Raw genomic sequence first — 14,010 nt, forward strand, 5'->3', positions numbered from 1 at the left:
GAAAGAATTGATCAATGGATGAAGAGTAATTTTTCACTCTATAAAAATCAATGATTGAATGGGTTAGTGCTAATAGTGCTAGACTGTTTTGTATGTACAAAATTATAAGATATCGTTCCCACTTAAGGCATTTTGTGAAATTTAATCTAGTCAGGGAAATAAGAATAACACAGAAGAAACAAAAAATACACAAGGCAGCATAATTAGAGGCTAAGTTATGTTTAGGGACTTAAGTGTAATTAAGAAAAGGAAATTATCTGTGTGGGCTGAGGTACCAGAGAAGCTGTATTTATTAAGTAGGGGAAATGAGGGAGATCTTGAAGGGTAAGTACATTATAAATTGGAGAAAAAGAGAAAGGACAGTCCTAATTGGGATAACAGAATGCACAAAGATACACACTAAGCCACTGTAGAAATTAAGTACAATGGTATAACTACAGAAGTTTCATACTGAGGAATAAATAAGATATGATAAATAGGGAATCAGATTTGGAGGGCCTAAAAGTAGCTCAATTCAGACTCAATAAAGAAGATAACAGGAATTTTCTATAGGTCCTTTGAACAAGTGATTAACATAATGAAAAGAGTATTTTAGACTTAATCTGATAAATAGTATATTAAAAAATGGATTAAAAAGTTTCTAGACTAGGTCTAACTCAGGTTAATTTGTATTCAAGATTATAACAAAATGAGAAACTCTAACAGTGAACAAAAGAAGGTTAAGTTAGTCATAGCAAGGAAAGAATACTCAATGATAATGCAGCATTGGTTCAAGTAAAGGCAGCCATCCTCTCCCTGTCCCCCTTTCTCTATATTGGAAATGCATGTGGTCAACAGTTGGTGCTGGGTTAGAGATAAGTGGTTTCCACAGCAGTGGAACATCTTTTGCCAAATATGAGGGGACATTGAATCTTTTATGCCCTGGGTAATTATACCCAGCTCAAATAGCTCAAACCTGAATCAACTGAGTCTCGGAGACAGTTTTTCTTTAAAGAAACAATCAGTCAAGTCTATAAGGCAAAGTCTTAAGCAAAATTAACCTTGCCAATATAGCAGGGTCTAAAAATTGGAAAGACAAATTTGAAAGGTTTTGCAGTAAGCCAGTATGAAGAAATGAGCAATTGGAGTAAGGATAACACAAAGAACAGAGGATAAAAGAAACATCCTAGAAATATTACAAAGAAAGGATTAATCCACAGGATTTAATGAAAATGAAGGGAAATAAAAGATAAACTAAAGATTTTGAGCCAGAGAAACTAAAAGATTAATGGTGCTTCTGACAGAAATAGGGAAATTGGAAAAGTTGGACTAATTCTTGAAAAAAGGAGAACCCTGACACTGACCTATTTTATAAAAATTTCTATATTTTTCAGTGTCCAAGACAGAACGATTCATGTTGCTAGAAGTTTAATTGCTTCTGAGAGGCTAAATTTCTCATTAGGGCAGTACCTAGAACAATGTATCAGAGATCTAATACAATTGTCTACATACCCACTAGGCTTCTTATAATCATGATGAAAATGACTTACTGCTATGATAAGCATTGTTTAAGAAAAATTTCAAAGCCATTTAGTCCTAAGCATATTTACTCATTTGACAAGATATATCTCCTAGAATAGACCAATTTTCCATGTTTCTTCTTAGTGATGGGCAATAAAACTTGAAAAAATATTGTCATTTTTATATTTTATCTTGAATAAGAATTCTAAATGTGGGATCCATGAACTTAAAGATATTTTTTGATAAGTATGTTTCAATGAAATTGATTTCCTAATATATTTTATGCATGTAGAAGTATTTTTAATTTGGAAAAGAGCACATGAAATTTATTCTCATTAAAATTGGCTCAAAAAGGAAATCTATCTTATTCAAGAAGAAAGTAGAAGGGGAAGGGGAAGTGGAGCTAATGGAAAGAAGGGGAGATAGCAGTCAGAATCAAAATGCCTTTGAGGATGGACAGGGTAAAAGGAAAGTAAGAGAAGAATAAACAAGGGAAAATAGGATGGAGAGAAAAACAAAGTAATCATAACTGGAAAAAAACTTACAGAAAGTTCTCTGATAAAGGCATCATTTCTCAAATATATAGATAAAACTGAATTAAATCTGTAAAAATAAGAATCATTCCCCAATTGATAAATAGTTAAAGGAAATGAACAGGGACTTTTCAGACAAAGTAATCAAACCTATCTTACAGGCATATGAAGAAATGCTCCAAAAATCACTATTGATTCGGTAAATACAAATTAAAGTAACCACTCTATACCTATAAGATTGGCTAATATGACAGAAAAAAATGATTAAATTGAAAGGGATGTGAAAAACTGAGACATATATTCTATTGATGGAGTTTGCCCAACAATAGGGCAAAGAGAGAAAGAGAGAATTTGAAATTCAAAATGTTTAAAAAATTAATGTTAAAAATTGTTTTTATATTTAATTGGAGAAAAATAAAATATTAAATTTTAAAACATTCTGAGAAGTGGTCTGTTTCACCAGACTGGCAAAGGGGTCCATAACACACAAAAAAGTTTTGTTATTATTCAGTTGTGTCAGACTCTTTATAACCCCATTTAGAGTTTTCTAGCTGACCCACAAAAAAAAAAAAAAACCAAATTAAATAGTCCCTATTCTAAAACAGAAGAGTTCATGATACAAAAGAGTTAAATATTCCCTAATCTAAAATGGGCAGCTAGAAGGTTCAGAGGATAGAACACTCCGCCTTAAAGTCAGGAAGACTTGAATTCAATTCTGGCCTCAGGCAATTAGTAGCTATGTGACCCTGGGCAAGTAATTTAACCTCTTCAGAAAAAATGGCAAACCTTCAGATACCTTTGGCAAGAAAACCCATGGACAGTATGATCCAGAGTCATAAAAATTCAGATATAACTAAATGACTAAACAACAATCTAAAATGACTTTAAATTTCCCTCAGGATATGAGGTATCTGTTGTTCTCTAATTTGTAAGAGATTTTCAAGATTTTAAAATGAAATAGATTACTAGGGGAAAGCACTGAAAAGAGAACTAAATGAATTTTATAATGGATATGGTCTTTTCAAAAGTATATTATCTGCCCTCTAAAGTCATTTGTCAAGTGTTTTCCCAATAAGAATCATATGAAATCTCTCCCAATCCTAATAAAGCTGCTATTCTAGGTGGCTTGTGGATACCAAGTAAATATGTGAAAAGAAACTTCTCATCAAAGAAGTTTCTCCCTTTTCCCATCTTTGGATATATGACTACATGGTCAGTAAGACTGACTCCTCAGAATTCTCTCTATTTTTATCCAAAGAGAAATTTAATATTGGTGTCTTCAACATGATTGTTAGAATTCCACTGAATACTTCTTGTTTCTTTACATTAGTTTCCATGGACCTGTATGTGCCAAAATGTTTGTAGCAGCCCTATCTGTAGTGGCTAGAAACTGGAAAATGAATGGATGCCCATCAATTGGAGAATGGCTGGGTAAATTGTGGTATATGAATGTTATGGAATATTATTGTTCTGTAAGAAATGACCAGCAGGATGAATACAGAGAGGACTGGCGAGACTTACATGAACTGATGCTAAGTGAAATGAGCAGAACCAGGAGATCATTATACACTTCGACAACGATATTGTATGAGGACATATTTTGATGGAAGTGGATTTCTTTGACAAAGAGACCTAACTGAGTTTCAATTGATAAATGACGGACAAAAGCAGTTACACCCAAAGAAAGAACACTGGGAAACGAATGTGAACTATCTGCATTTATGTTTTTCCTCCCGGGTTATTTATACCTTCTGAATCCAATTCTCCCTATGCAACAAGAGAACTGTTCGGTTCTGCAAACATATATTGTATCTAGGATATACTGCAACATATCCAACATATAAAGGACTGCTTGCCATCTAGGGGAGGGGGTGGAGAGAGGGAGGGGAAAAAAATTGGAACAGAAACGAGTGCAAAGGATAATGTTGTAAAAAAAAAAAAAAATTACCCTGGCATGGATTCTGTCAATATAAAGTAATTATTAAATAAAAATTTAAAAAAAAAAAACATTAGTTTCCATGACTTCCAGAAAAAGCAAAGCAAAACTATAAACACTACATTATAAATGAGTATCTAAAAATCAAGGGGATAATAAAATGTATTGCTGCAGTTTCTAATATGGGCTCATGAATCTAACTTATTATCCATATTCAATTCCACATTTCATTTCCTATAAGCAAGCCAGCTGCTGAGCATGATACCATTTTCAAACTTAAGTAGTGACTTTAATTCTTACCTCAAAGTTTCCTTATCAAAGAGAGGACATGTCCAGTACATGTGGGAACTTAGCAAAATATAAATCAAAATAATGATAAGATACTTAGACTGATTAAGGAATATTCAAATAATTCTAACAAAAATATAGAGAAAATTTCCTAACAAAATTCAAGAAAAAGTTATGGTTTTTTTGTGTGTATGTATATATATATGTATGTGTATATGCATTTGTGTATGTATACATATATACATGTTATATACAATTATATATGTATATATATACACATACACATATATACACACTTTTCAAATATATTAAACTTCTACTCTCCCCACCACTTACCATTTTTATAAATCCATTAATTAAAACTGCCAACATTCTCTTTTCATCCTCAAGGGTAAGTGCGCTGTAAATAATGGACTTGCATTACTGACAATGGAAACAATTCATTTTCTCATGTAAATATATTAAAAGTTAAAAAACACAACTATAAAAATTTTAACTTGGTTGGCTTTTTAATCACAAACTAGACATTTTTATCTTCTATTTAATTGAAGATAATTTTGCTAAAATGTCTTTCATATTTCTCAAGTGACATTTATTGGTATTCCTTTGTAATATACATTTTGTACAACAAAAAGCATTCTTTAAAATGTAAAAGCTAAAAAAAAAATTTTTTTTAATGCAAAAGCTAGCAAAAAACACAATCAAAAAGCTCGTCATGAGAAATTTTGACTGTATATGTCTATAGAAATAGATTATTTTGACTATATATAATATATATATATACACACATATATACATACAGATTTCCCCTCAAGTTTATATGGCATATATACATATTTATATTTGTACATATATATAATATACATATTAGGTCAATCTATAAATATTTAGGTAGCTATATAAAAGGTTGAGGGAAAAACAAATAAAATTAGGGGTAAGGCAAAGGAAAACATTTAAATGTTTACTTAAGCCCCTAAATCCTTATTTAAGCCCCTAAACAAAAAGAGGATTAAGAGAGATGGAAGAATATTTTAACGTGGAGAAAATAATTTCTCCTTTCATGAGGTTATTTTGTTGCTTTATTTGTACTTTTATCCATTCACATCCAAATTCAAGGACTTCACTATTTCTACTGATCTCTATTAATAATATTACGTGTTTCTCTATCTTACTACACTACACAATTCCTGCTTCCATTTTTCTCCAAGTGAATACTATCAATAATCTGAATGGTCACACAATGATTTGTAAGAAACTGAAAATTATAAATATGTAGCAATTTCTAAAACAACCAAATTTTGAAATTCACTTTTAGCATATGACAATAAACCAATCAATTTCCTTACTTGAACTCATATCAGTTTTCAGTGATGACATTTCTATGATTTAAGAATCTCAGGAATCAGAACTTTAAATCCCTTCCTCCACTTAAGTGTACCCACAATGTGATAACTGACTTAAAAAACAAACAGAAAATGGCAGAAGTAATCATTTGGCCCTTTGCACAGAATTCTGAAAGGATTCCTCCTCTTAACTATGATGAAAGCAGCTCTTTCAGACTCCAGTCTAGATAATCTACAGAACAAAGCTGTCCTTCACTTGTACAATTCCAATATTTTGTCTGAATCTGAAATAATTAGCTGGTAATTAGTTTTAATTAAAATAATATATTATTGGATAAATGTTCTATTACCTGCTGTTTTGAGAAGACTCTCAAAAGCATTTCATCTCAGTTCACTGAAATATAACAGGCTATTTTTTTAATCACTTCAAAAACCATCTGCTATTTCATTTCTGTCTTTCATTTATCAAAAGATTATACTTCATTTCCATCAGCAAAAGCAACAAAATACCCTCATTAGCTCTTTGACAGAGAGGATTTTAATGAGCTAAACAAAGTTATAACACATGAAGATAGTCAGGGTTGCATTTTAAACCAATAACTTTTTAATATGAACTCGGGATATCTAATCTAACATTCACCACATTAGAAATCAATGATTCACATATCTGAATGGGCTCTTACTTCACAGAGTCATGCATTGTCTTACAAACATGCAGTAAAGCATTCAGGATGACAGGATCCTTGGTAGGTTCTTGCTGATGTCTAAAAAATATTTAAAGATAAAAGGTAAAAGCTATAGAGAGCACTGGAATGTTCTAAGACAATGAAAAAGCATAATGTCAGGTCAAAAAACCAAAACCCTTTATTTGTTTACAAAAGGGCATTTACCTAATTTGCAGCAGAAATGGATCAGTGTACTAGTAAATGACAAGGTCTTGTTTGTTTGTTTTGGGGGGGAAGAAGTTAGTTGTTTTTTCAAGTAGCAACCTTACTACTTCATACATGCTGAAAATTTGAAAACAGTAAGAATAAATTGAAAATCAGCCCTTTAGATATATTGCCAATATGTTCTGGGGTATCTTCAACATATTTTCTTTCTTTGAATATTAACTGTCAAGTAAATGTATAATTTCGATTTACATAATAAGTAATAAAGATAAAATTATTGTAGCAAAGTTATATAAATTAGAGTACTCATATTCCTTCCTAATCATAAAAAACTGTTATTTCATAAATAAGGCACCAAATAATGATGTAAATTCTGCCATAAAAAAAAGTCATTCATTTTTGAGAATAGAATCTGCTCATAGAATAATCAGAATAATTACTTAAATATTCTGGCCTTTATAGAAGCACACAGAGCTAACAGAAAATAATGAATTAAATTCATAATGTAAATGGTGCTTTCAAGGTACTAAGGAGAGGCACTTTTTGATTTAAAAACAAGTTAACTCAGAACTATAGAACTAATAATTATCCAAACATGTTATTATTATTATTATTAATTGTTCCTTTTGCTTCATATTCAAAAATTATCACAATCTGATAATAGTAAGGCTATTAACAATATTAACTTATTATAAATGAACATATAGAATATGTTGTAAATGCAAAGGATAATAAATGCAAAAATAAATACATTTTTTCATTAATACATTTGACTCAAGAATGCTTTCATACTTACTTAATAAAGGCTTCCATAATGCACTTGCAAACCTCCACTCGGACATTCTCTTTTTGGAACATATCCAGAAATGGCAAGAATTTCTCCTAAAAATAACCGAGCACATCTAATTAATATGGATTACTGGAAAGAATTTGAAGAATATTTCTCTGAAGATTAAAAAAAAAACAATATTAATTCCCATCTATCTATAGTGATTCAAGGATGTTCTTGTCTGAAAGGAAAATCTATAAATCACTCTTTCCTAAACTGTGCTGAAGAGAATCCTAATGTTCTACTCAATGCAAATAAAGAGTCTATATGGAAATTTAACTATCAATGACATTTTTTCACTTTAAAACAGGAGTTCTCAAATTTTTTGTGTTATTAACTTTTTTATCAGTCTGGTGAAGCCTATGATCTTTTCCCAGAAGAATAATTTTAAAAATATAAAATGTAATATATGGGATTACAGAAGGAAATCAATTGATATATAGTTATGCAAAAATTTTTTAAACACGTTCACAGACCCCAGGTTAAGAACCCCTGTTCTAAAGTATTAAATGAGAAATTATTTACATCAAAAATATTTATTAGTACAACAATTTATTACCTTGGAAAAAAGCTCAGTTTATGCTGACTGGATCTTCTACAAATTGATATCATTCAATCTCAACCAGGCCCTCAAATCTTTCTGTAAAGCAATATTTTTATTCTTTGATTGATTCTAGCATACTCTCCACAAGAGCCATTCCATGACTTCTCTCCTCAAACCATCTTCTCCCTCCAGGCAATGAACCTCACCTCCTACTTTATACTGAGAGAAAAGTAGCCACTGGAAGCTACTCTTTTCCCCAATTCTATACCTCCAAACCCTTCAACATCATGTCCCAATCCTTTCTCTGTTGCTCCAGTCGCTTGACAATTCTAATCCCTCTGCTAGTGGCTTGGATCCCATTCACTCTAATTTCCTCCAGGAGCCTTCTTGTAAATTTTTCACATATTCATTCTCATCCTCTTGTTCTCAATCTTTCCTTATCCACTTGCTCCTTCAGATATGCCTAGAAACATTCTCTATCATTAAGAAATCTTCACTCGACTTGGCCATCTCCTTAGTTCCATAGCATTATATCCTATAGCATTTTTCCCTTTAATTGTACAACTGACAGAAAAAGTCAGATAGAGTCATTTCCCTTCTTATCATTCTGTTTCTAAACCAGGAATGAAATTGCTCTTTTCATAAGATACCTACAGTTGCTAAATATAATGGCCTTTTCTGACTAGATTTCTTAGCCTCTCTACTAAGGTACAATTAAACTATACCTTGATGGCAGAGAAGGCTTTTAAAAGGCAGAAGTGGAAGACAACTTGTATAGAAAAGTAGATTGTCTTATGTATCAGCTAGACCAGTTTTCTGGAATGAAAGCAAAAAGGAGAGAGATATCAAAATAATCTGGAGCCAGATTGTGAATGGTTTTAAATACCAAGTATAGGCATTTGTATATTATCTCAGAGGCAATAGAGAGTCTTTGAAGCTTTTTGAACAAAGACCTACTGACACTACTAACAATCCTCTCCTCTTCTTCTCTTGGCTTTCATCCTTTTTCTAATCCATCTTTTTTGTGAGAGCATGTCCTGTTGACTGTGGTGGCCCATCTTCTTTATCTAGCTAATTACATGTAACTCCCATGGTTTCACTTTGTTGTGGTTCAGTTGTTTTTCAGTTATGTCCAACTTTTCATGACCACATTTAGGGTTTTCTTGGCAAAAATGCTGGAGTAGTTTGCCATTTCTTTCTCCAGCTCATTTCACAGATGAAGAACAGAGGTAAATCATGTTAAGTGACTTGCACAAAGTCATAAGTCTAAGGCAAGATTTAATTAAAGAAGATGCTTTCCTGATTCCAGGCATGGCACTCTATCCACTCTATACTATCTAGCTGTTCTTGGATTTACTTAACTTATTTAGATGATTCTAAAACCTACATATCCAACCCTAATCTCTCCTCACCTCTAGATACTCAACCCAGCTGCATGTTGGATATTTCTAAATGCATATCTCATTGCATCTCAAATTCAAGAGATATAAAAGAGAATTTATTATCTTTCCTTTTTCATACACCTTTACAAATTCTATTCATGTTGTATTCAATGGAGCAGAAACAAGTCACATAAATACACTAACAAGGACAATGACAAATTTATGTTATCTAATTTCAACTCAGCGATGGCTATTTCAAAACACTTTTTCCCCGTAAGTTTCTTATAGAACCCTCTCTCCATCCATAAAAAGCTAAGGTACTTACCAAAAACAAAACAAAACAAAACAAAACCCAAGTCATTCATCATTAACAACCTTCTCTATTATCATCATCCATTTTTCCCTCATCTGCTCAGTCTTTGATGGAAATTGGCTCTTCTTTTTCCCAAAACCAATCCCTCTCCATGTGTTGTAGATCTCACTCTCTCCTGTTTTCTCCAGCAGATTACCCCACTCTAATACACCCAAATCTCAACTTTTCCCATTCTACTGGTTCCTTCCTACAAACACATTCAAATCTCTCCCTTCTTTAAAAAAAGCCCTGCCCAGATACTACCAATCCCATTATAGTAGTTACATAGAACTACTCACCAGGATTTGAGTATCAGTTTTATCTTTGACTCTTCACTGTCCATCACTCCCCATATGTTCAATCACTTGCCAGGTTATATTGATTCTACTTCCATAACATCTCTCACCATCTCTATTTCTTCACTCATATAGCCTGGAATCCCTAATTTGGTCCTACAGTCCTAGTACCTGGATGACCACAATATCCTCAGAACTAATAACCTTCTAGTCTCTCTTCTTTCAAAGGACCAAAGTAGCTTTTCCTAAAACACAAATCTGACCATATTAGGTCTTTGTTCAAAAAGCTTCAAAGGCTCTCTATTGCCTCTGAGATAATACACAAATGCCTATACTTGGTATTTAAAACCATTCACGATCTGGCTCCAGATTATTTTGATATCTCTCTCCTTTTTGCTTTCATTCCAGAAAACTGGTCTAGTTGATACATAAGACAATCTACTTCTCTATACAAGTTGTCCTCCACTTCTGCCTCTTAAAAGCCTTCTCTGCCATCAAGGTACAGTTTAGCTATATTCTTAAAAGCTACATCTTAACCTCTGAAATTATTAGTGAAGCTTACCAGAAAAAAATTATTTTGTTTTTACTTTGTATAAAATTTTTTAGTATATATATTACTCCTGCCCCAATAGAAATGTAAACTCCATCTTCTTACACGTAGTAGGTACTTAATAAGTAGTTGCTGAATTGAATTGCTCTAATTTGGTCCAATATTTTCAAGGAGATTATCCCATGGCCCAGACCAGTATTTGTTGATTTGGACAATATATTTTCAAACCTCCAAAAGTTTTAAATAATCAAATTCATTGAAGAAACATTGGTCTAAATAGTCTCTCAAGATTCTTTATGATTTTGTGATCATATGAAAAGCTTAGTGTGAATCTAGTCTGATAGTCCAAGATTTACTCTTTCTTCATTTCTAATTAATTCTTCAAACAGATTCATCTTCCTGATAAATAAATCTCTTTTTAAAAATCATTAGGGATTCTCTACTATTGTTCAAGTTCTTTTGCTTAGCACCAAAGATCTTATAGAATTAAGACTATTTACAATTCCAGTCTTATATAATGCTACTTATCCCCATGTCTTTGTATTAGTCAAACTTTATTGAACTACTAAATCTTATGGCATGCTCTACATTTTCACAATGATGAAATATTCTTGTCCCCCATAGCTTCAACATTACGTATCTATTAATCCTTTAAAATCTAACTCATATTTCCCTCCTCTGGGGGGAAAAATGTGCAACTGACTAAAAATTAATAAACATTTTAAATATAGATGTTCTAAATCTCTCAACTGTCATATTTAAGTGGAGTTTTGTAACCTACGAGCCTGTATGATTGGAGTTCTTGCTAAGTTGAGAGAAAGAGAATAGTAACAGAAAACCAAGGAGGGACATTCAGAAAGAGTGAAGTCACAAGGCATCCGGCTTTCCTATGTTCCCCTCAAAAATGAAACAGAAATATCAAAAAGAAAAAAAAATTACTGAAAATTTCCAAGTAAATAAGAAAATCTGTGATAATTTTTTTAAAAAGATTACATGTAAGAAGGCAAAGAATGCCAGGATAAAAATGAATAGCAAAACAGCATCAAAAATTGCACTGAAAACAAAGCATGACATCCTGAAAGATATGCTCAGATGAATAATAAACTCACTTATGAACCAAAACTTACCAAAAATATGACAAAAAGAATAAAAGAAACAACTAAATAAGACTAAGAAATCTCAGGGAGAAATGATGAGAAAAGTGGAAAACAGAAAAATTTATAAAATTTAATTTCACTCAACCCAAGAGAAAATTAATACAGTAGACAAAATAATGCAAGATAACAGAATGGCATGGAAAAACAAGCTCAGAAAAAAACTCAAGTGGAAAAAGGTTTGGGAAAATGAATGGATGCCCATCAATTGGAGAATGGTTGAGTAAATTGTGGTATATGAATGTTATGGAATATTACTGTTGTGTAAGAAATGACGAGCAGGATGAATACAGAGAGGCTTGGAGAGACTTATATGAACTGATGCTAAGTGAAATGAGCAGAACCAGAAGATCATTATATACCTCAACAATGATACTATTTGAGGATGTATTCTGATGGAAGAGGATCTCTTCAATAAAGAGAGCTAATTCAGTTTCAATTGATCAAAGATGAGCAGAAGCAGCTACACCCAAAGAAAGGACACTGGGAAATGAATATAAACCGCTTGCATTTTTGTTTTTCTTCCCGGATTATTTATACCTTCTGAATTCAATTCTCCCTGTGCAACAAGAAAACTGTTCAGTTCTGAACACGTATATTGTATCCAGGATATACTGTAACCTATTCAACATGTAAAGGATTGCTTGCCATATGGGGGAGGGAGTGGAGGGAGGAAGGGGGAAAATCGGAACAGAAGTGAATGCAAGGGATAATGGCATGAGTTCTATCAATAAAAAGTTATTAAAAAAAAGAAAAGAAAAGAAAAGAAAAAAGATAATATCTCAAAAAAAAAAAAAAGAAAAAAAGAAAAAGGTTTGGAAGCGAGACAGGATAAAATGACCAATTTGGACAGGAGATCAAGGAGAAGAATGTCAGATTTACTGCTGTCCTGGAAGACATCAAAAAGGAAAAGAATTTCATTGCTACACTTCAGGAAATTATTCAATTTAACTTCCTTAGAGTATTTTTTTTTAAATAACAGTAATGGATGTGTACCGTACTTTGAAGGCTGTATCCTTAAAGAACTAACCTCATATTTCTGCTAGTAACATGTAAAATGTCTGTCATAGTACAAAAATGTAACCACAGTTGAACAAAAAGCTCACGTTTATCAGTAATAAAGAAAGTTCTGAAGTGCTCATTCTTTCTCCTTCAGTTATATGAGATCTAGCATCAAGTTAAACACAAAATAGGGTTCATTAAATGCTTGTTGATTAATTTATTCACTCCATATTGTAAAGCTGGAGTTCTGAATCTTCTTTGTATTACTGACACCAAATTAGTGGCAATCTTGGTAAAAGTGATGGACCTTTTTAAAGAATATTGTCTTTTTAAAAAATTTATAATTAAGCCCTAAGAACTTTAATAAATATCAACCACAACTCCAGAAGACTCATGATGAAACATATCATCCACCACCTCTAGATAGAAATAGGATGGACTCAGTGCAGATGGGAGTCTGGGAGGAAAAGGAGGAAATATAGATAATGTAGGGTTTTGTTTTTCTTGCTTTCTCAAGAAATGGGAAGGAAAAAGAAAGAGGAAGATAATTCAGAACTGAAAATAAAGTAAAATTCAATTTTTGAAAATCCATAACTGAAGAAAATGCTAAATTTTAGTTGGAGGTTTAAAAAGATAACATTTTCACACACACACCCCTCTCTTGAAATTCACACTTTAAAAAAAAAAAAAAGAATTCTTACATTAAGGAAAATTGTTTTGGTGAGGGAAATTCCCTAGAACAACCAAAAATCAGAGATCAGTTGCCTCAAAGAAACAGAAGTTTAGGGAAAAGTTATTTAGGAGTTAAGGGAGCATTTCTTCAAGAGCAGGAGCTTGGGTCTGATATCATAGTGAAATTCTGAGCAGAGAAGAAGCAGTTTCTGAGCAGAGAGGAAATGGACACATAAGAAAGTAAAAGATAAGCATAAAACAAAAGTAGAAAGAGACTGAAAATAAACTTTCCTCCTTTACCATTTTGCCTGGTGTTAATGCTAATTAGAGAAATCTCATTAATGCAGCTTTCCTCCAAATAATGTAATAATGAGGATTCATTTAGACAACTATAGCCAAAGTAAATTATAGCAGCAGAAGACAAAATTAAATTACTGTTCTGGAAGGTAAGAAATTATTCTAGAGTTTTCAGGACATTGCTAGATGCACCCATAAATGGATAAACACACATATACATACATACAGACAAACTAAAATAATCTAAAATCTTCACTTACCATTGAGAAAAGAATTGAAAAATCGTGAAAGTAGGCGATAACTTTCTTAATTATTGAATGAAGCTAAAAAAGAAAATGTACACATTTTATTTATTTAATAGATACAAACACATATATACTGAATGTGTGTACATATATATGCATATATATTACACATTTTTAATTTGGAAATAAATCAGTTT

The 14,010-nt window shown here is 32.1% G+C and overlaps 1 protein-coding gene across 1 annotated transcript in view; it reads right to left on the minus strand.

Annotated features, from left to right (window-relative positions):
* VPS35L (VPS35 endosomal protein sorting factor like) overlaps positions 1–14,010 on the minus strand; it is a 129,656-nt gene that overhangs the window by 60,527 nt on the left and 55,119 nt on the right. The window contains exons 22-25 of the mRNA XM_051972391.1: positions 13,829–13,891; positions 7,287–7,372; positions 6,284–6,364; positions 4,594–4,657 (exon numbers count right to left, since the gene is read on the minus strand). Of these exons, the coding sequence (XP_051828351.1) occupies positions 4,594–4,657; positions 6,284–6,364; positions 7,287–7,372; positions 13,829–13,891 (294 nt within the window). The remainder of the gene's footprint in view (positions 1–4,593; positions 4,658–6,283; positions 6,365–7,286; positions 7,373–13,828; positions 13,892–14,010) is intronic.

This window comes from Antechinus flavipes, chromosome 1 (genome assembly GCF_016432865.1).
Source record: "Antechinus flavipes isolate AdamAnt ecotype Samford, QLD, Australia chromosome 1, AdamAnt_v2, whole genome shotgun sequence".
Lineage (NCBI taxonomy): Eukaryota > Metazoa > Chordata > Mammalia > Dasyuromorphia > Dasyuridae > Antechinus > Antechinus flavipes.